Source organism: Equus quagga, chromosome 2 (genome assembly GCF_021613505.1).
Source record: "Equus quagga isolate Etosha38 chromosome 2, UCLA_HA_Equagga_1.0, whole genome shotgun sequence".
Classification (NCBI taxonomy): domain Eukaryota; kingdom Metazoa; phylum Chordata; class Mammalia; order Perissodactyla; family Equidae; genus Equus; species Equus quagga.
The window spans coordinates 26,683,517-26,707,593 of NC_060268.1; the positions used below are offsets into that span (position 1 = coordinate 26,683,517).

The 24,077-nt window shown below is 37.5% G+C and overlaps 3 gene segments (V, D, J or C); all 3 read right to left on the reverse strand.

Annotated features, from left to right (window-relative positions):
* Nucleotides 1–9,373: 9,373 nt before the first annotated feature.
* Nucleotides 9,374–9,939, reverse strand: LOC124235022 (T cell receptor alpha variable 8-4-like). The segment is given in 2 exon segments: nt 9,374–9,759; nt 9,894–9,939. Coding segments are annotated over 2 exon segments (432 nt in total).
* Nucleotides 9,940–19,172: 9,233 nt separating this feature from the next.
* On the reverse strand, nt 19,173–19,959 carry LOC124235023 (T cell receptor alpha variable 26-1-like). The segment is given in 2 exon segments: nt 19,173–19,468; nt 19,920–19,959. Coding segments are annotated over 2 exon segments (336 nt in total).
* Nucleotides 19,960–22,352: 2,393 nt separating this feature from the next.
* Nucleotides 22,353–23,213, reverse strand: LOC124235024 (T cell receptor alpha variable 25-like). The segment is given in 2 exon segments: nt 22,353–22,870; nt 23,133–23,213. Coding segments are annotated over 2 exon segments (564 nt in total).
* Between the last annotated feature and the right edge of the window lie 864 nt (nt 23,214–24,077).

Consider the following 24,077-nt stretch of genomic DNA (forward strand, 5'->3'; position numbering starts at 1 on the left):
TTGTTTTCTGTGCCCTTTCCCTCCCAATTCATGTTTTCAAGCACTTTCCTTTAAAGTCTACTCTTTATTTTTCTGATTGTCTTAGGCTTCTGGTCGTGATCTAGTTTTAGTTGCTTTCTGGAAGTTCACATAAAGCGTTTCATTATGATAAAAGAAAATTTCCATTCTCTTCGGTGTTCTTTGCCCTCAGCCCAACTATAGTAGATCACTTAATGATGAGATATCATTTCCCATGATTCCAGGTCATTAGCCACTCTGTTAGATTAGGAGAAAATTATCTTTTTTCTCTACTCTCACCTCCAGCCCCTCACAGTGCTAAACAAAAAGAAAAGATCCTGAAGTTCCAATACCATGTTGATCACCTCCCACAATTTTATTTGGAGAACCTAGACTCGCTTGAAATGAACCACTTTTGGTTAATAATAAGAAAACACTAGCAAAATTCACTGAACACTGAACACTGAACACGTTCTATGAAATTCATGTATATAATCTTACATAATCCTCACCTTGTGGGAAAGGTGAACCTGTGAGAGATTATTACAACCCCCCGCGCCGACCACCTGTTTTACAGAGGGAAGTAGACAGGCAGAAACTTGCTCAAGATCACAGTCAGTGGAGGAGCTGGGGTGCAATGCCTTCTAATTTAAAAGACTGAACTTCAATCAGTACATACTACCTCTTGTTACCTTCCCCCATGTTCTGCTTCTCCTTCTATTTTTTATTCTACATCAAAACAGAAGAATCACTTAACTATTGAGGTAAAGAAGTGTTACAGGCTATCATGAGATCTGGAATCTAACAATTTTATCCACTTCATTTTTTAAGTCAATTTTGTTGAATATACATCACATGAAATAATATGTCCCTTTTTGAGTATAATATAAAGTGTTTTGACAAATACATCAAATAGATAATTTACCTATTTTTATATATAAATTACTTTTCCTTGCGACCCACTGTAGTCAATGCCCTCCTTGCAACCCCAGCCCCTGGCAACAGCCGATCTGACTTTTGTCACATAGATTAGATTTGCCTTTTTCTGGAATTTCATCTACACGAAATGATATCGTAGATACTCTTTTACTTCTAGCTTTTTTGTTTCCAAATCATATTTTAAAAATTTATTCATTTTGATGGATGGCTCAGGAGTTTGGTTTCTTTGCTGAGTGTTATCCACTTTTATGAATATACCAGTTTATTTATTTATTTACAGATCTTTTCTTCTGCCATCTCCAATCTGCTCTGGAGACCATCCAATTAATTTTCCAGTTATTGCAGTCTTTGGTTTTAATATTTCCATTAGTTTTATTTTGCATTTTTTATTTCCCTGCTGAGATTTTATTTCTATTCACTTAAGAGCAAGTTTTTATTCATATTTTGAATATATTTTGAGTTCTTTGCACATATTTATTACAGCTGATTTAAGATATTTTTCTGCTCAATTCAATACCTTGAGTCATCTCAGACTTTGTTTCTATTTGCTTTTTTTATTGACTGAGTCATATTTTCCTAGTAACTTTTGGTCCTGTAATGAAGATCAATGGCTATGGTTCCATTGTGTATTCTAACTTCTCTGATAAAGAAGAATTATTTTCCTCTGTCATCCTAAATTGTTACAAATAAATTAATCAGTCCAAACTTGTTGAGCACATAGTACATGCCAAAGTTGTGTTGAGTTTGGTGTAGGGGGACAGTTGACATTGCCTATTTGGGCAAACTGGTAAGAGAAGGAGTCTTGTGATAACTCAGAGTACCCCAGGCAAAGCTGAAAATCCACCAGAATAAGGCACAGTGAGAAAAGAAGTGGAGGTCACTCTAAAAGTGGAAATGCTTCCTATGACAATGCCCCAAAATAGATGTTTATAACCTTGGAAAACAATTGCTAGTCACCTCTCTACATCAGTGACAACATTAGCAATGTAATAGTGTACAATTCTGTTTTCCCACAAGGAACCAGAAAAACTTGTTTACTTGTTTGTTTTTTCTCTGTCTTTCTAGTGAGATGCTGAGGACCAGCAGAAGAAAGAGAGGTTGCTTTTCATCCTCAGACAGGAATACAGACACAAATGTAGTCCGCGCATGTAGTCTAAGTCATATGGTAAATCACTCCGGTTTTGAAAACTGAAATTTCTGTGATTCTCTTCTTAATCTAGTTTACCTACCATGCAATTACATAATTATCTACCCAGGAAATATATAATTATCAAGAAAATAATGTTAAATTAGATATGACCTTAAGATCATGGCCCACTTGTTGTATTATATATCGACATGATTGAGTTTCCCTCAGGCTTCTCTTTTTAACGGATGAGCCTTCTGGTAAGTGCCCCATAGGAGCCTTGTGTTAGGAGAGCATCTGTGGCCCGGCTTCAGGTTTGAGTACAGACTTTGGGGGCCTGGGTGTCTCTGTGCCTCTACTCCACAGAAGTAGGTGCCTGCGTGACTGTTCTGGGAAGCTGTGATGAACAGAGAGCTTTGCTGCTTTTTTTCATTAAACGTGGCAGGTATTTTGTCATAACTCTTCTCTTCTCCATCTTTCACTAACATCATCAAGAAGACAGGGACTTCACCATGCTTCTGCCAGTACCAGCTTAAGGAATAAAAACTTTTTGAGAAATCGCAGTTGGTGTTAACATCTTTGCCCTCTTGGATGATCAAAGACCAGGACTCTGCTCCACTTCTTGGCTTGTCACACCTGATGAGAAAGACAATTAAAGGACATAGGAAACCCTCATGAGATGCTCAACTTTATAAAAAGAAGCATGATTTTCTCCATTCATTCCTTACTCAAAACATAAACATCACCTCATAATTACAGAACAATTTCCACACTTTTCAAGTGTAATTCTCCAAGGGTCCTTCCCAGGACAGGAAGACGACCCAGTACCTGCCTTAAGGGTGCTGCCACCATTCTAAGCCTCTCCTACACTGATCTGTGTACTCACAGGCCAAGTGCCACAACAGAGGGCCTGAAAGAACTTTCAGGAGAGTCTCCACCCTTTGGCTCTCCAGCAAATCCAATGGACCAGGCCAGCACCTGAATGGGCTTCCTCAGCAAGAGTTACTTGGAGCTCAGAGAGAGGCCTGTGTAGCTGTTTCCAGAATACTGCAACTTTGGGGGACAACCAATCAAAAAGACATCATGACACGTTCGCTGTATACACAGAATTATATACATCTGTCTAGAATACTTTTAAAATAGTGCTCTCCCGTGACCAGGCTGAGAAATGTTTATTAAAATATGGATTTTAGTTTTTCCTGAATAAGTATACATCCAAGAAATGCCTTTTTCTTGCTATATGTAAGGGCCTGTCAGTATACTGTTTTAGAGGGAGAGTTACTCCAGGATTAAGAGTAAAAGAAAAATCAAGGGAAAAGTATATAAACAATTATATATATATATAAATCTATACATGCATATATGAAAACAGAATAATATTTCAAATAGTAACATTTCATTATAATATTTGCTTGTTCACATTCCTTTTAGTGTTCATCAATGCCTTCAAGATAATGTGCAAGCATCTTACAATGGCTTATAATTATTTTCACAAAGTGGTTTAAGCTTATTGCTTTCGGTTTATATTTACTGTTGCTCATTTTGAGTTGTATACTCTAGCCGTTCTGAATTAGTTCAATATTCTCCTAAACTTAACCTTGACATTATGCCTTTGCACAGTCTATTTCTCTTTTTCTATAATACTCTTTCCCTGACTCCAGTTTTTACTAACTCTTCCATGAGCCTTAACTTAGATATCACGTCTCTTAGGTAACCTTCCCTTATGTTTTGTTTCCAACCTGGATGCCTCTGTCAGGTGGTCAGAGTTTACTTTTCTCCTGTGATAGTTTGATGACACTATTTTGTAATACAGTCTACAATATAACGTGCTCCCTGAAGGCAGACACAATGTCTATTGCTTTCCAGTTGCATCTCTTGTGTTTGGGGCTAAGACACTTATTGGACTTGAAATGAATGAATTGCTAGAAGAATCTTAAGCAAATAGAGAAAACATTTGATAACTTCACAAAGATCATGATTTTTCATTTGTAAAGTTGAGATTATAGCTACTTTGCAGTGTTGGTTTAAGAATTATATATATATAATTCTCTACATGTAATTTTATTCATACTATATATATAATTTTATTCATACTATATATATAATTTTATTCATAGCATAACCTTGACTTTCATTCCTGAAATTCACTCTGATCTCTATTGACTTGTATGTGCTGTTTCTATTTTTAAGATCACTTCCCTCACTCTTTTGCCTTTTAACCTGATTAACTCCTAGTAAAATTCCAGGTGTCAGTTTAGGCATCACATTCTCAGGCTGTCTCTGACTCACTGCTAAGACTGGGGTTGGGTGGGGCTCTTTAAGGCCTTCATATCACCCTTTGCTTTCCCAAGCTTAGTCCTTGTCCCACTTTACATTGTATGATGAGCTACCTGTATAACTAACTACACTATAAGTTCAACGAGAGAAGATGCTATACATTTTCTTATAGCTCTTTTTTTCCAGCATGTTACATGTATATACAGCTTAGCAGGTACTAAACGAATAATTGTTCACTGTTGGAAAGAATAAAACCCAAGAGCAAGGTTAGTTGGAAATTATTGTCCGTGCATGACACATGAAGTCCTAGTATAAGATACTAGGAAGTCGATCACCTATTCAAGATGACATAGCACACTCATAGCTAGGTCAACTGTAGAAGGTAGCTCTTTATGAATGCTGCTTCTCAAATATACCAAATAAGAAAAGGGTATAGATTGATAACTGTGGGAATGAATGAAATGCTAATATTGTAGTATGAAGAACTTGACCAAAAATAATAGGGATGAAATTGTATGTAGAATTGCTTTTCTGGTATGTCTTTTCCTATTGCCTTAGGAATATGGAGAAGGCATCAATATATTCCCATGTTATCGCCCCCTTCATACATAAACATGAAATAGGGTAAGTACAATGGCAACTGGAGTGAGAAATGTCCATTGGAACAGATCTTTACAACTGGTTGGAATAATTTATAATCATCTAAAATATATCTTAAAATAAGAAAGGTATTTGATTCATTGACTTAGGGTGTTAAAATAGTTTTGTTATGAACATGAATGTAAAATAAAATAACTAGACTGATATTCATCCAGATTTCCAAATTTTTTGAAATTGAAATGAACTGCATGATATCACTTGTAGGTAGAATCTTAAAGAAAAAACTGAACTCATACAATCAGAGAGCAGAAAAGTGGTTGTGAGGTGCTAGTAGGCAGGAGAAATAGGGAAAAGTGGGAAAAAAATCAATTAAAAATAAATAATAAAAAATTGAATTAATATAATATATAACCTTATGCAATAAATATACAAAATACATATATAGATAAATATGTTATATATTAAAATATAGTATATAATGTCATTTTATATTACTATTTTTTTCCAAACAGCCTCGACTGTTGTGGAATATACATAAATTGTGTGTGTATGTGTTTTATATATAGAGAGACAGATATATAGATACTCATATGGTACATATATATAATACATATGTATTAACACAATGCATGTATAATACATTGTGAAATAATATGGGAATCTGAGACTTACTTTGGCCAATTTGGTATTGCAAGTTGTGATGGAAGCAGAAGTTGAAAAGATACTCTCATGTTTCAACTCTTGCTCCGGCTCCTCCGTGATTACCATGAGATTATGCCTGACCTAGGCTGCTGGAAGGTGAGGTAGATGGAGAAGAGTATTTTTAGTTATCCTGGACAAGGCCGTTCTGGACCAGCCAACAGCCAGTTGATCTCAGACATAACAGTGAGCTCAGTCAACCCCAGAAATACTGTTCAGCTGACAGTGGGAGAGAGAGAAGTCTTGAAGAGCTGTTGTAGACTGAGGTTTTAGTGAACTGAAGCTCACACAATGCAGGAGAGATGGGCAGGTAAACTGCCAGTGTCCCACTTCACTTATGTAGAATCTCAACCATTGAATAATGGAAAAAATCTAACTGTCTTTGTCTCATCTCTTACCAATTGCCTTCCACACAGTCTTGGGAAAATAGAGAAAACTTTGCACATAGTTGATGTTGTAGCAGAAGAAAAGATTTTTTTGACCCCAGTTAATAATCAGGGCTGTGTCAGGACAGAGAGAAATGATTGTCCATTTCATCAGCACAAGGAGAAGTAGCTGTAAAGAACAAGTTGTTTATAACCTTCGAGAGATGTTACTCAGATCTAGGACAACAAATGAGTCAAAGGTTAGAGAAAATTGTGCCTGGCTCTCTCCATCGGTCTGTTGCCCAGTATTCAACAGGATCAGGAGAATCTCTATCTATGTGGCTGGATATCTGAACAGATGACACGTGTTCTGTTGTTTCAGAACTTCCATTCTGCCTATCCTTTAGTCTCAATACACGTGTGTCAGATAATGCACCAGTGGTAACATAAATTGAAAATACTTGGCTTAAATTCAAAGCCAGGAATGTTCAGAAAACAGTTCACTCTTCATAGTGTACTAGATGTGTGATCAAGACAAAAATCATTTGTGTTTTCTGGGCCTCCATTTTTCACCTATAAAAATTTACTGTGTGTATACTCTGCTAGAATATGAGTTAAGCCCTTGAAAGATATTTTCTTGTTTGATCATTAAAACAACTTCTGCAAGGATTATCATTATTATTATCACAGTATACAGATGATGAAACTGAGATTTAAAATGTTTATCAACTTCTTCACTGTAATTCAATTGATAGAGTTGAGACGTTTACACATGTCCTTCTAATCCATAAAACTACCCACTTTTATGACTTATTATATTGCTTTAATTAACAGGGATAATTTCTACTTTCCATATTTTAGTAATAATTGCATTACAAATATATGCCAATAGTCTTGCGTAAAATATTCTGCACAGTAAATACACAATTAGAGAAGCGAAGCACCAGGAAAAATAGCTGAAGAGGGTAGGCAGGGCAAGAAAGTAGGAAATGATTTGAGTTGCTTGTAGTAAATATTCTCCATCAAATGGAGCTCATACAATTGACTTTTCTTTTTTCTTTTTAGCTTCTATATGAAAATTAGTATTTTAAAAGCTAATAGATTTTATTTTCAGAACAGTTTTAGGTTTACAGAGAAATTGAACAGAAAGCACAGAGTTCCTGTATACCCTTTTAGATCCACCTACAGAAGAAAAATTGATTTTCACACAATACTGATCAAATAGAATACAGAAAAACTGATTCTTTTGTTCTATCATGTTCCAAATGCTTCTGGCAGGTAAATGAAATGTCAGCATGTTGTTATATTTTTATACTGAGATACACTCAGCAAAATGTTATAAGAAGAATGGGCACATCGCAATGGAGAAGGGCTATGTCCGCCTCACATCGACTCCTGGCATGCTGCTCCCAGCTAATCTGTGGCCTAGCCTGAGGCGTGGTTTCCCCTCTTAGTCTTACTTGTTTCTACTTGACCCACTGAATGACTTGAACATTCATGATCCTGTCCCTTCAAAGGCTAAGGGAAAGCACAGTTGCACAGCTCCAAGTAACTGTTAATGATGTCTCGCCTTGTGTGAAATTATATAGATGCATTGTAAGGCACCCTATAATGTTCTGCTTAATTCATCATGTGTATAGCAACATTCATTTTGTGGCAGATCATCTTCATAACTGGTAATTTATAAAAAGATAATGGAGTCAACTTTTCTTGTATTCTTTCTGAGACCATTAACGTGCGAGGAAGGCTCATGACCTGTTCCACAATTGTGGCATCTGATGTGAATAAAGGTTATCTCAATTTAATCTGTCAGCACAGGAAAGCGATGTAAGTGGTAAAAGGCACAATATCTTCTAGCTGGGTACCTGGTGCAGTAACAGCCAAAAATACTCTAGTTTTCCTGAACTCAGTATAGACTAGTGATTCCTGGATTTCTGAGAATTTTCTTTTCTATGTAGGACATCACCACCTGAGACGTACCCAAGGAGATGAGGTTATTGACTTGAAACTTTTCCTTTTTGTAATGTAAACATTTACTGTTATAAATTTCCTTCTAAGCATTGCTTCCTGTTGTTTGGTGAAGTTTTCTATAAATATTAGTAAGGTCAAATTGTTTGATAGTGTTGTGCAGGTCTGCTGTATTCTTGCTGGTGTCTAAATACTGACTCTATTACTTATTGAGCAAAAAAGGTCAAGGTCTCCAAGTGTACTTGTATATTTGTCTATTTCTCCTTTCAGTTTTAACAGTTTTATCTTCAAGTATTTTGAAGCTCTGTTGTTAAGGGTGTACACATTCACATTGTTACGTCTTCTTAGTAAACTAGTCCTTTTATAATTATGTCCTGTCCCTGTTTATTTCTGTAATATTTGCTTTTCTAAAGTCTACTTTGTCTGACATTAATATAGCCTTTCCAGATTAGTGTTTGCATGGATATCTTTTTCATTGCTTTTACTTTTAATCTATTTATGACGTTATATTTAAAGTGGGTGTCAGTAATTCACTTGAGAGATGAGTGTGACTTGAGCAAAGAGGTAGCATGGAATAGCGGCAGTGGTCAGATTATGGATCAGTTTCTAAGATAGGGCCAACTGGATTTCATAACAGATTAGATCTGTGTACCTTAAACAAGCAGACAGCCATTTATTTTTCCAGCAAAAATGGGTTTATTTGGGATCAGCAAAAATTGCAATTTGGGTCTACAATCATGGTGACCCACGTGCAAGTCCATCAGCAGCAAGGGAAAAGAAACTCTTTCATAAAAGGGAAGAGGCAGTTGGGAGGGCTATTGTAAATAGAGCCCATTGGAAGAATTGAGGGTTTGACACATAGTGGCTTTTCATTGACTGAGTTTTGAGAGTATCTCATTGGCTGAGCTTCTTGCTGATCAAGAAGAGGAAGTCTGTCTTCTTACTATTGGGCTCTGCTATTGATATAGGGCATGAGAGCTCCCCCTTTGGGCCTCCCAACTCCAATTTCATGAGATTTCTGTTATTAATTTGACAGATGTAAGCAGCAAGAGAAAAGTGTCAAAGACAACTCTGAGATTATGACCAGAGATACTGAAAGAATGGAGGTGCTATCAATTGAAAAGCAAAAGGTAACGAGAGGAGCATGCTGGAGATGAGTTCAGAAGGTGAAACATCAGAAGTCAGTATTGGTCACCTTAAATTAGAATCCTGAACCTCTAGAATGCAGCATCTTCAAGTTGAAGGAGAATATCCATATACGTTTCTCTGTTCTAGGGCTTGTTTACCATGACCCAGTAGTAAAACAAAGAACACATTGAAATTCTTCTTTATTCTCAGGAGCCAAGTGCTCCCCAGGGCTCTGCTCCCCACTCTGCTCACTTTCATCAAATGAGAGACCTTGCTAAAAACAGGTTGAGCTGTGTCCTTGAATCTCTGAAAACTCCAGTGTCTCATGAGGTTTGTGTTCAGCTCCCCCTGCAGTCTCAGTCACTGTGTCACTCGCAGCACAGAAGTACACAGCTGAGTCACCCAAATGGGCTGATGATTTCCTCAGGTGGAAGGAGGTTTCATTCTTCTTAAGTTCAGCCTCAAAACCTTTGATGCCATTAACCAAGGTGGGCCCTGAAGAGTACCTAAGGAGAAGCTGGAGGCCTTGGCTGGGGTACTGGACATACCAGAAGAAATAGAGATTTCCACTAGAATAGTTACACTTCAGCTCCAGAGAGGTTTCTTCAGAGACACTGATGTGGTCGTCAGGCTGGGTCACTGACTGGGCTCCAGTTCCTCCTGAAACATCAATACTGAGTCAGTGAGAACAAGACAGACAGATCTATCTGTAAGGAGACAGTGTCGCTATTCAGATTTAATCGGAACAATGTACCTTCTATGGAGGCAGGAGCAGGAACTACAATGTTACTTACTCACTGTTAAGAGCATTCCAAGCAGCAGAATGGTCACTGAGAACATGGCCAGGCAGTGAGGAAGCTGAGAGCTATATTATCCTGGAAGATCTTCCCTGAGGAGCTGGAAGGAATATGCCAGAGTATGCTGAGTCCTCGTAACTGAGAAAATCTGAGATTCAAGAGATCCCTGTTTAGGTAAGTTCTACAGACTACTAGTAAGAGTTGCTCCCTTGACAATGACTGTTTCCGGTGTTGAGTCTACTCAGAATGTGCCCCACAGTGAGCTGTGAGGTAAAGAGGCTTCTAAGAGTGGGGTAGAACTTTTGTTAGAGGCGGCATTTCCAGTTTATGCAACATCGCCCTCTAGAGGTCAAATATAGACACAAATTGAGTCTGAAGGTTTTTGTGCCCAGTCTCCTTGCTGCTCCCATCTAGACCTGAATTTCTCAGTTTTGTAATCTGATGAGAGTGTTTTCAGGAGTCTACTTATTAAGAGGATCTTTCATTTTATGAATTAAGTAGCATTGTTTAATCTTATGAAGTAGATCATATCATCATCCTTATTTTATAAACGAGGAAACTGAAGCATGGAAGGAAGGATGTGAATTGTCCAAGGTCACAATAAATGACAACTGGAATTTGTCGCATTAGTATGATTCAAGAATCCACATTATTAACCACTGATAATTTAGCACTATAGCCCTTTAGAGTAGATATAACCCTCACTTAATAGAAAGGAAATCAAGTCTTATGAAGTTAATTTGTCCAAGGACACACAAGGACTAGAACTAATTCTATTGGACTCCAAGCCCCACTCCTTGCCTCTATGTTGTCTATGAGATAGTCCCACCTTTTAAGAGTAGATGTAATTTCACCAAGACAAACACTCAGAGCAAAACTCAGAAGAGAATGGAAACTAAAGACAGTCCTCAAGGAACACAAACACTGAGTGGATGTGCAATGGGAAAAGTATCAAGGAAACTTCAAAGGATAGTCCAGAGTAGTAAGTGGCAAATCAGAAATGACGGGTGTTCTGAAAGAAAAGGCCAAAGGAGTTTTAAGAAGGAAGGAATGTCCAACAGAGCAAATGCTGAAGAAATGTCTACTGAGTAAGATGATTATTAAAAAGTGTCCATTGATTTTTAACACCAAAAAAGATCATGATTTGAGTCTTTTCAGCAGAAGCTAAACTGTAGTGGATGAGGCATGAAGGTTAGACAAGGAAGAAGGAAATCTGAATATAGAAATCTCTTTCCTGAGGTTGAACTCTGAAGTAGAGGAAAGAGACATGGTGTTTCGACAGGGATGTTGAAATGGTAATAGTAGGGTTTTTGAACATTCGGATATTTACATGCTCTTGGAAAGATCTATAAGCAATGGATCGATGTTCTGAGGAGACAAATAGGACTGGAATATGGAGCAGAGGTAGAAGGGCCAAGTTTTGGTACAAGGAGGAACAATTATTTCCAATTTTATTGGAATGAAGGAGGAAATGATTGGTGTAGATTTCAGTAATTTTTCAGAATGTGAAGGCAGGAAGTTGAAACATCTATTAATTTCTAACAAGATCTTTTTTGTTTTTATAAATAGAATTAAGTGCCTTCCAGGAGAAGGAATGGAGAAGGTTCTGGGTTAGTGAGTCTGAGGAGTAAGAGATGTTTTGAAATAGTCACTGTTGGAAATGACAATGGGAGATAATTATAGAGAGAAAGGATGCTTTCCTGGCAACACTGGGGGCCTACTTGTTGAAGATGACAGCAGGTTTCAATGACACCAGTCTGCACCCCTGTGTGATTATCTTGAACTCTGCTTTACAGACAAAGTATACATTATAAGCAGGCAGATATTGATCCATGATGGGGAATTAATAAAATCACTGACAGGGCAGAAAAATGAGGCAAGAACAATAGGATTAATGACTGAAGATTGATTGAAGTGGGACCACAGAGTTAAGGTGTTTAGATTAGAAAATAAAAGATAGGAAGTCTCTGAGAAATAAGATGACAATAAAGGGATCAGGGACTAAATGATTGTATATTATCAAAGAACAAGTGCTGTAGAAGGAACTAAGTGTAAGAATCTAAGGATGTGAGGTTTTAAAAAGGGTGTAAGATTTCAGAGGAGGAGCAGCTTCTAACGAGAGACTTATCATCAGATCTTTCTAGAGCGTGGCCATGGGAGTTAATGACTAAAAGGGATAGTGAACAGTCTTTAAAGTTGATGCATTCTGGCTTCTCTCTGAATTGTCCACGTGGACATATAAGTCATGTGGTATTTTAGGTTACAGTGGAATCTTCTGAGCTGCGTTGTCTTCAATATATAAGGAAGAGACTCTGATGTTTATAAAGGTGGTAGTGAAAAATTGGTAGGGAAAAGTAGGGGTGAGAGACCTGGGCATCAAAAGTGCAGAAGCAATAGTCTGGGTCTTTTGGAGGGGGTGAAGAGAATGCTGTTCCTGTCTCTAAATCTGAGATGTTGTAGATGAGAGAGAATAAGGAACAAGGACAAGAGAAAGAAACTGTATTCCAAACAGAGCCGGGTTTCAGTGAAAGCATGTGGAAGGAATTTTCACAGGGGCTGTTAAATGTTTGTTTACAACAAAATGGAGATTTACAGGCCAAAGTAGAAAGATTTCCATGGGAAGGTCAGAGGCAGTTACGTCAATTTAGAAAATAAAAGAGTCAGATACCTTGGAGAATCATTCCTCTCTGGAAGGCGTCAATCACGGGTAGGACTGAATGTGCTTCCAAGGGGTGCTGGTACAGAGGAACACGGCCACAGTAAGGTCAGTTTGTGCTCAAGTCTCTCAGCAGTTGTCATAAATCAGTAAATTCTGGCTGTCCACTGGGATTCAGCTCTCATCCACTACATTACATTACATTACAAAATCTGCATGTGCTTCTATTTAAGACAGAGACACTGGAGAAAAGTCTCTCTACCTCAATTCAAAGCCCACATGGTAGAGGGCACACCTGGAGCACAATCCTTGGAGCCCCGTGATCACTGCACTCATTGCTTGTAAACAATTGCCTGGGTCTCTGCAATGGAGGCTGTAACGTGCTGAAAGAGTTTGGAATGTTGATTCAGGTTGATTGTGAATCTTCTTTCTGGCTTCCATATCTATTGGTAATTTAAATATCTGACCCCTCTACTTTCTTTCTGAACATCATCCCTCTCTTGCCTTTTCTTACTTCCTGATCTAATAGGGAGTCTAAACACAATATCCCAAAGCTCTTTTATAAATGCCATCAATCAGCACATTCCTCTCTTCTATTTCCCCAGCCTTTCAGATCCAAAGACAGGATGAACTGCCTTAGCCACTATTACAGCAAACTGGAACCATGCACCAAATTCTGGGGTAATGTTAATTATGGCAAAGAAATCTTATTGACCATATAACATACCACAGTGCTATGGGAGCCCTTTAATGTTTAAGACTATGACAGGTACTGCTTGTCACCTACAAATAGTGGATTTATTTCTTCATCCTTACTAACAGAATCCTGATGTTCCTTTAGTTAACATTGTTCCTAGGTAAAAATACATACTTTCCCCAGACTTTTGCAGCTTGGGGTCACCATGTACTCTGCTCTGATCAATACGATGTTAAGTATACCGAGAGATTTATCATTCTTCCCTACTCAGTAGATTTTTCTACTTTTCCTATTAATCGGAAATATCAATAGCTAGGCTCCTTGGACCATATATCAAAGGTCAAACATCCTACATTTGTATTTCAGATAGAGGAAAAAGACCATTATCACACTTCTCATCCATGGTGTTTTAATAGAGGGCCAGAGCTTACTCATGGTCTGAAGTCACGCTTTTTAACAAATGTGTTCTTACTCAAGTATTTCAGTCACAAAAAGGGAAAGCTACCATTAAAACACTTGAAATTTTAGTTTTAATTCACATATGACCTTTTAATTAATACGAGGCCATTGTATCATTTTAAAATTTTTATTGGAATATAATATACATATAAAAAAGTGTAAATATATTATAAATGCATAGCTTGATCAATTTTCACAAAATTGACACACCCTTATATTCAGCATCCAGATCAAGAAACAGAACCTTATCAGCACTTCAGAACTCCCTTTTGACCTTGATGATATTGTCCCGTGGGTCACACCGTCCTGACTTCTAACAATACAAATTAGTATGTCTGCTTCTGTACCTTACAGAAATGACATGTTTACTTGCCATTCTTTGGAGCAATGATTGCTTGAGACTTTTCCTTTTCTGTCAGTTTGCTTGTTTTCTTACTGATTTGAAGATCTTTTGTTTTTTTAAATCAAAAGGAGCCTATGAAAATAATATTTGCTGCAAATATCTACTATTCATGGTCATTCTTTTAATTCTTGAAATAAAAATTTTAATGGCAATTTTAATGTCCAATTTTGATGCTTAAATATTTTTGTATACTGTTTAGGAAATATTTATCTAACACAAAGTTATGAAAATTTCTATATTTCTTCTACAAGCTTTATATTTTATTCTTACATTCAGATCTGCACTACATATGAACAGCTATTTACATATGATCTAAATGTCAACATATATATTTTCCATATGATAATTATTAAATGCCATTTATTGAAAAGATCATCTTTACACTTGGCAAATGGTGCAAATTTTTTTCAATTTTTATTGTAATGCTGTTTCAGTATTAGTTTTCTTACAATTTTTTTCTCATCTGTCTCCTCTGCTCAACTTGTTCTCTTTTTTCAGTTTTTTCTCTACTTTTACATTTTTTGCTTTATGTTTTACAGTCAACACATTTATTACATGATGACATAGTTTTCTCAACTTTTGTTCTAATTCCAAAACAAATTATTTTTAGACGTTTTCTCCCCCTCTTTGTGCTCAGGATATTTTCTTTTCCATGTGCCATATATATATTTGTTACTTTATTTCTCACAAAATTCTCATCTCTTATGTACTTCTGGTGGTCAGTTAACTTGAAAATCATTTAGTGTGTTTGCTATTTCACACAATTATAGTGGAACAAATCAAATATTCTCCTAACTTTAGAATCAGCCTCTCAGACGTGCTTAACAGGTGGAGTGAGTAGAACATCAGGGTCCTCAGTGTGCACTGCTAATGGTCTCTTCCTGAGTAAATCTACGTTATTTGTAGGAAGTAAAAGTCAAAGGATACAATGTGCCAATGAAGCTCAGAATTCTTAACTCTTGCTATTTTCCTGTGAGATCATCTAGTAAAGGTAAATCTCTCCTGGCTGAACTCGGTATAGAACGAATGATTAATGTTCAGTCAAACACTATGAACCGAGAATGAACGAGTTAAAAGTTAGAAAAAAATTTTGAGGTAAACTTTGCTAATGGCAGCTGTGCATACTCAGCACAATCAACTGTTGTTTAAAACTAACCAGGTCTTTCTTCCCTTCCTTAGTACATGAGTCACCTATGTTTCCCAAGAAGCCAAGGTTTAGACATCAAGAAAAAATTAGATTCAGCCTCACAAGGCCAAACGCAGGCCCAGGATGAAAACTAACCAGAGAAGTCCAGAGGGTCAAGGAAAAAAGACGTTCAATCTTCAAGACCAAACACAGGCTGAAGAAGCCAGCCAGCAAGGCCACATGCTCCCCTCCCCTTTCCTGAAACACCAAATGAAAACCCCTACATTTTTCCCTTTGAGAAGGTGGATTTGAGTTTTAACTCACATTTCTTTGCCTAGCTGCCTTTTGATAATAAACCCCTCTCCTTGCCACAAGCCTGACATTTCAGTTATTGGCTTTCCTGCACATTGGGTAACAAACCCCTGTATGTGTTCGGTAACAAGTGCTTGTTAATTTTGTAATTTAAGAAGATAAGTTTAGCAACATATTTCAAAGCAGAAAACATTCAGTGCAAAAACAGCCTCAAAATTTTTTTGATTGGTAGAGGAGTATTTCTGAACAGGGATGAAAAAGAAAAGAATATAAGAAAAGTCTATTTAAATGTGTTCTCTACTTTAGGTTGGCAAGCGCTGTGTCTCTTGGGGGCGTAGCATTGCTGATTGTCACGTGAGACGTCTACACCCTCATTGGCTTGTAGTGATGGCACCGGATTCACTGGGAGTATCAACTGATGCCTAAATGTCTTGTTTTGTTTTCTTCTGTTTTTTTTCTTGTAGAGTTAGAGAATTTTCTGCCCCTTTCCAGGAGATTCTAGCTAAAAGCCATTCTAACTTTTCAAAATATCTGGCATTGGCTGCCTTATGACAGATACAATATATTAATAATTTCAATAGCAGAAGGAGAAATTTATACCACTTAGCAAAATCTGTGAAGAATGTCACAAAGAGAATTTTGAGTTGGAATGAATTGAAGTTTCACAAAAATAGCTTAACGAAGTACTTGGGGGAACTATTTTACTAATAATGATTGGAAAAAGGAGTAAAGGAAAGAAAAAAGAGAGAGAGGGAGGAAAGAAGCAAGGAAAATAGGGAGGAAGGAATTAATGAGTACATGACTAAATAAGGATTTTGGAATATATTATCTTCATTACTATATGCTTGTGATATTCTTGAGCTCTTTGTTATATTTTTATAGAAGATCTCATACCCCCAGTATTTTATCGTATCCCTATCATTTGTCAGTAAAATTTTCAGTCATGAATATTTATTTCTACAGTAAATATTTACTGAGCATCTACTATTTGTCAGGTACTGTGTTAGTTACTGAGGATACTTCAGTAAACAAAACAGATGAAGAAAATATGTTTCGTATTTTTGTTTTCAAATATAGAAATGCAGAGGATAGCCCTGAGACAAAAGGAAAGTGAGGTCAAATGCTGTGAAGAAGAGGAAATGAGTGAAAAACGTAACTGAAAGAGTTATGCTAATCTTTGGAAACTGCTACTAGCACCTCCCACTGTACTTTCTAAGACTTGAATAAAATTTCTGCTCCCTCATCTCTCACTCATGGAATCCAAGCAATTTCCAAAGTATGATAATCAGAGCAATTACATTTATGTACACATCTTATGTACCAGGACAAATTTATGAGTCTTTGTAAAGATCCGAGAAAATCCTGAATGCCACTCACATCAAGGTTCGGAGCTCCTTTGCTCCTATTTTCTCTACCTTGTGTACTAATTTCTTCTATATCCTTTCCACTTGGGAAAATGTGTGGGTAACACAGAGCTAAGGATGCTTCAGAATCTCTCTAAAATCAACGTGTATTTCTACTGCCGCTTGAATATTTAGGGGGCTAGCACTACCTATTTATATGATAAGAGACCATTTTCTCAACTCATAATTCATGATTCCTACTGTAAGATTTTTTCGCTTTGCTCTAAAATGTGTGTCACCTTCTGTGATGGGTACTATGATCCATTCTACTGACTTTCCATTTGATTCATCATTTGGGGGTTTCCTTCTTACTGTTGCTTCCCATAAGGCAAGATTGAACAGCATATATGCAGATTTTGGAGCTTGACAATCTCAGGTTTAAAAACAAATTAAAAAGTTGGTGCTAACACTTAGTAAGATTGTGAATATTGACAAGTTTTAAATGTCTTTGAGGTTTAGTTTTCTAATATGTAACATAAGTCTCAGAATAATCCTTTTCCAAACGGTAATGAAGATTAAAAGATATAATATACTTAGGGCTTTCCCAAAATGACACCGACTTTTGAAGCCAAAAAAATAAATAAATACATGATAGATTTGACAATGTAAAAATTAAAAACAACCACATTAAAAAATAAACAAAAGATAGTATGTTAGAATAAAATATTCAAACAAATATAAAAGCAAAGAACTATCTAAGATATAGAAGTAACTTTACAAATAAAAAGAGAAAGACAAAGAACCTAATAGAAAAATGGTCAAAAGTTAGGAATAACCGTATGACCAAGGCCGAACAGGTGCCAATATATGGAGAAATAATTTAAAAAAAACACGAGGAATTAGGAAATGCATACAGATAAGGTATATTTGGATTGTTAAAATAAAAAATACTCATAATTCCCAATTTGTGCGAGGATGTAAAATGAGCAATTATACTCCACTGTTGGGTGGAGTATAATTGTTTAAGATCTTATGGAGGGCAAGTTGTCACTTTCTCCAAAAATTTTAAATGCAATTTGTCTTTGGCGTAGAAAGTCCAATTTCAGAAATCTTGTTAAAATAGACTTCCACGTCCATCCAAAAATGAATCTACAAAGATGTATAAGACAACATTCTTTATGATAGCAAAGAAATAGAAACAAATTTGCATCAATAGGAAAATAATTAATTAAATGATGGAATGTTTCAAAGTACTAAATAGGCATCAAAAAGAATGGAGTGGACTTCTTTACTTTTTTATACTGTAGAAATATTTCCAGGACACTTTGTTGAATGAAAATCAAAAGGCATGTTGCAAAAAAATTCAAATAAATCCATCTGTTTGTGTGTGTATATATGTGTGTAAATGTGTATGTAATTGCTTAAAATTATATGCAAATACATATATATATAAAATATATATATATAATTGAAGGAAAAGAGCTGGCATGATACACCTTAAGCTATCGGAACTGGCTTTCTCTGAGAGGACAGTGGGAGCTGGGGTGGAATGAAGGAGACTCAGCTGTGGGCTTTCACTTTTGCTCTGCCTGAGCCTTTTATGATGAGCTAGATCTGTGTGTTGCTGAGGGAATATCAAAAAATGATGAAAACTCTTTAGAGATGCAGGACTTCTAAACAAATAAAAACAAATTAATATCCACTTAATTTTTCTTTCTTTCCCCCCCAAATTTTATTCATCACAAATATTCATGCTCTAGACTAGCAGCAAAAAACAGTTCAGCTTTTTCTCAGAGAAAGAGTAATTTGTTTCTGCTAAGCGGAACAATTGTAATAGTATGCATTTCAGGGTTTGGATTGCCCCTGGGTCTAAATGAAAGAAGACTTTGGGACAAGTAAAATTATTTTTATTTTCTTCATCTTTTATACTGAGATGAACACATTGAAACTAACATTTTATTGACATGAGGAGGAGCCATGACAGATTATTATCCCCTTTTCGCTTGATTGCTATGTTAATTATGATTCTTAGTCTCCTCATAATTCTTCTCAGCCACATCAACAAATGAAGTCTTTATTCTCTGTCCTCTCTCCCTTCATCTTGTCTTTCTCCTTTTCCTTATCGATCTTCTCCCTTTTTCCTTCCTTTCATTTTCCTCCTTTCTTATTGCTCTCTGACTCTCCTTCTAAATGGTTCCAGATTTGCTCTTGATGGCTCCTACCTCCCACCCTCCCCTCTTGCCTCCAGAGAGATTTTGCACAGGTGCGGCCCCATCTGTCTCAATGTGCCTCTCTCAGCATGCAGTAGTACACAGCAGTCTCTCTCAAGGTGACCCAGGGCAGGATCAAAGTGCTGGACTTTCTGTCTGCTGCGATGGTCAGAGAGGCCATGTTGTTGGTCACATTGCCTTGTAAGCCATGAATTATATACTGCGGACTCTGACTGGGATTTTGCCGATACCAGTGTATATAATCAGCTATACCGATGCTAGAGTGGTTACAAGGCAGGTTTGCATCTTCTCCTTCAGTACAATCCATGGAATTGGGCTGGGTGGTCTTAGCATCAATCACAGTCCCTAAGGGGTCAAGAAAATCAAATTAGCTCCAGACCACAAATCAATGTAATTCTATGGATCAAGGGCACAACACTCCCATAACTCTCTGGCCCTACCTCATACTCCAGTGCTTTTATTTATATCCTGCTAGAACACAAAAATATCATTGGTGTTCATTATGGAGACCAAAGATATATGCTAAGAATCAGAGACTCCACAGGCTCTGTTCCATGGGCCCTTGGCTCAATGAACCCAGAGATTTCTTACAACCTGGATACTGCTAAAGGCTCTTTTGGAATCATAGCTATGGTTTAGACATGTAGAAGTTTGTGCTCCTAGATAAATGCATAGATCAGTTCTCAATTCCATCCATAGCATGATGGCTAAAGCATAGGGAGAGGAGTAGACAGCAAATAATTCTTCAAGTTTCTTTGGCCTCAAAGCCATCCCTTGGTAGACACAGATCACTTACCCAAAATCAGAAACACAGTTATTCCAGTCTCCAGCCTCATACTTCAAGGACAAACTGGGATAATGGGCCCAGAGCTCAGTCTTTGTGTCTGATCCTAGGCTTAAAGAGGTTCCAGAGAACAGAAGCAACAGTTACTAGTAAAGACCTACAAGGAGTGCAGCTGCCACTGTGTTGTTGCCAGACCTTGTCAGCCAATGAGAGAGAAGTTCCTTGTCCAGATCTTCTTCTTCTGCTCAAGTCATTTCCCCAGGAAGAAGATGAGACTATCACCATAGATCCCCAACTCATTGGGTGTCCACTGAAATTATTTGTGAGCCTTAATGTTTGTCTCTGGGTAAGGAAAAACAATCACAAGGAGGTGTCTATTCAGCACCTTTCTTCTATCACTTCTTCCTCAATGTGCCAAAGAAACTGAGTGATACTACACAGAGCTCGTGTAAGGATTCTTTAATCCCAGAAAACTGTTCTGAAGTCTGTGCTATAAGAAGATGAAAATCTCCCTGCACATTCCAGAAAATGCATGTGAGATTCAAAAGTAGGCAATGATGTGCTCATTGGGACAGGAACGATTAATAACATTGAAACTAAAAGATAAACCCCTTGGGGCTTATATTTCCTACAAAGCTCCCTGGAATCCTGTATCTGCTGACGTCCAGGGAGACATTTCTCAATACATCTATTCTTGATAGAGTAACTGATGACTTGCATGGTGCTCACTCTCATCTTCCTGTAATAAATGTCCTTAATACTCATCTCATCTAAGCCCATGCTTATGGGTGCTGGGCACCAACGATGCTGAGGCAGAAAGAAAAGAGAGAAGGGAAAGCAAACAAAGAAGGGAGGTGGGGATAGTAGAAAAGGCTAGAGGAAGGAAGAAAAAAGAGTATAAGCAATGGGCAAGGTAAGGGGTCATCAGGGGAGGGGAACTGAGAGAAAGTGTTTAGGGAGATACAGGGAAAGGGCTCAGCCTATTGGGCTAAGGTCCCTGAATCCTTGACCACAGACACTCAGCAAGAGATTATAAAGTATGAGTCATTAAAGAGGATGAAATACGTCATTCTTCCTGTTTTCTGTGGAACATCAATGGAAAATATAAGCTTACATTTCCCTCTCCCAGGAAGGAACTAAGTTTGCACATGAAGCAGCTCCCTCTTGTGACTGAATAGATGAACTGCAAAACTCAAACCAGGCCAAAAGTCACTCAGCAAACTTCTGAAAGATGCTTTCTTCAGGTTTGAAGGTGGACATGGGAGTTGTAATACCTTTGTACTCATCTCTGTTTTCTCCCAACACTCCAAAAACTCCAAGGAAGATTTTTAATTTTTTTTATTTCTTTCATCAGCATTTTGTAGTTTTCAGCATAAAAGTTCAGTACATGTTTTGTTAGACTTACACCTCAGGACTTGGGGTATTTTTTGAGCCATTGTAAATGGTATCATATTTTTAATTTAGCTGCCCACATGTTCGTTGCTAGTACATAGAAATGCATTTGATCTTTTATGTTTATCTTGTATCCTGTGACCTTGCTGAACCCCTTTTATAGTTTTAGGAGATTGTTGCTAGATTCTTTGGAATTTTATACAGAGATAGTCGTGTTACCCACAAATAGTAGAAGTTCTACTTCTTCTTTCCTGATCTGTATGATTGCGTTTCCCTTTACTTGGTTTATTGCATTGCTAGAGCATCTGGGACTGTGTTGAATGGAAGTGATGAGAGTGGATATTCTTGCCTTATACCTGATCTTAGAGAGAAAGTATATAGTCTTCCACCAGTAAGCATATTATTAGCTGTTAAGGAAGTTCCCCACTATTCCTGTGTTTCTCAGAGTTTTTGCCATGAATGAGTGTCAAATTTTGGCGAATTATGTTTTCTGCATAGATTTTTTAAGATTGGCAGCTGAGCTAACAACTGTTGCCAGTCTTCTTTTTTTTTTCCTGCTTTTTCTCCCCAAATCCCCCCAGTACATAGTTGTATATTTTAATTGTGGGTCCTTCTGGTTGTGGTATGTAAGATGCCACCTCAGCATGGCCTGAGGAGCGGTGCCATGTCCACGCCCAGGATCCAAACCAGTGAAACCCTGGGCCACTGAAGTGGAGCACGTGAACTTAACCACTCGGCCCGGGGCTGGCCCTTCTGCATAGATTAACATGATCACATGGGTTTTCTTTTTTAGCCTACTAATATGGTGGATTACATCAATTGATTTTCACACAGAGAAGCAGCCTTGCATCCCTGAGAAAAAATTCATTTGTGTTTTGTCTGTTATTCTTTGTATAAACTGATGAATTCCACTTGCTAATATTTTGCTAAGAAATTTTGAATCTATATACAGAAGGAAATTTCTCCGTAGTTTTCTTTTTTGTATGGTCTTTATCTGATTTTGGTATCAGGGTAATACTAGCTTCATGAAATGAGTTAGGAATTATTTTCTTCTTAGTATTTTCTGGAAGAAAGTTTGTAGAATTCATGCCAATTCTTCTTCAAACATTTGGTAGAATTCTCCAATGAAACCATCGGAGCTTGGCATTTTTTTAATTTAAAATTTAATTTCTTCATGGGCACTGTAACTTCAGCTTTCTCTGACTCCTGTTCTGAGAAGAGAGAGGAGGAGCTGCTCCTGGAGCCCACAGCAAGGTTTGGGGACAGGCGGCAGGTGCTTCGAGAGCTCTGTGCCCCTGCGCAGAAATAGGTTCCCACATCTGCAGTCTGGGCAGCCGTGATGTGCAGGAAGCTGTCCTTTCTAGTCTCTCCAAACTGAGCTGCCAGCCTTTCCTGCTTCTGCACTTCTCTACCGCTAACCAATATCAAGAAAACAGGACTCCCCCCAGGCCTCTGCTTATACCACTGGAAGCTGGCTAAAGTGCTTGAGGAATTGCAGTACATGGTGAAGTTCTCTCCTTCTTGTAGGAGCAGGGATGGAGGAATTTGCTGTATCTGTTGTCCATTCACTTCTGTTCAGAAAAACAATAGGAGGCATCAGAGAAAGTCTGATTAGATCTCTGTTCTCTGAGCTACAATGGTCTCTCTCATTCTTGTCTATTTTTCTCCTTCCCATGTCTCCCTCACCAACCTCCCTCTATCTTCCTTCTTTTTAGTTTTTTTTTCTTCAAATTCTTTGCTCTCAATCAGAAAATCTCGTTCCTGCAGATGCCTGTAGATAGTATTCCACTATGTTGAATTCTCTGGGAGCAATCAGGGGAATCTCAGACTCACCTGATACTTGCATCCATATGATCAACACTGGCACCATGAGTAGCATCTTCCTCTTCTTCTTCTTCAGCAAGAGTTCCTGAATCTGGCTGCTCTTACGTGGGTTTCCCTTATACAAGCTTCTCCAAGACCCAAGGAAATGTTGTGGTCTATCACTGCGTTTTGGAAAGAAAGGGGAAGAAGTGACGGCAATTTGAGACTGCGAATCAGACTTACCACTATTCTGCTGATGTGCCCTAAGCGGGGGAGGGTCTGTGTTTGCAGATGCTGCCTCCCTGTGGCTGGACGCAAAAATTGCTGATTTTATAACCAATTCCTTATATACATACTGTCTTCTAATTGAAGTGTTATATATATTTGCCAAGGCTTCAAAATAGTATACTGAGGCTGATATTGTTTAGGGAGAAATAATTTGCCTTTTAAAAATGGATTCTGTGATTTAAGGCTAGGGCATCAGACAGAAATAAAAAGCTCAACTGTCTTTTCCAGTGTCATCCAGAATCATGTAGTGTCTGTCTGCGCATGTGCTGATGAAACATGTTAAGTCACAGATATTCTAATAAATGTGGAAAAGAATCATAATTTATTGTTAGACACTCATGATTTCAAAATGGAAGATAAAATGAATCTATTTCTCTGTTGTCATACAGATTACTTGGTTCCTAAATTATCCAATTTAGAGCTCACAGCTACTGTCCCACTATGTTACTTTTCCACATATCTTGGATTTTTAAAAATCAATACAATTTCAAAAAAAGTCTTATCTATCAGACATGAATTTCTCTAAGTATTTTTTTTTAAACAAAACACTTGAATGGAATAGCTTCCTATGGTTCCATGAATTTCAGTCTCTCTTATCACAGCACTGGTCACCCTGTGTTATAATGACCTGTTAATTGTCTGAGCTGGCCTCCTGTACCCTGAGGGTATGTACGTGTCATCTTCAAG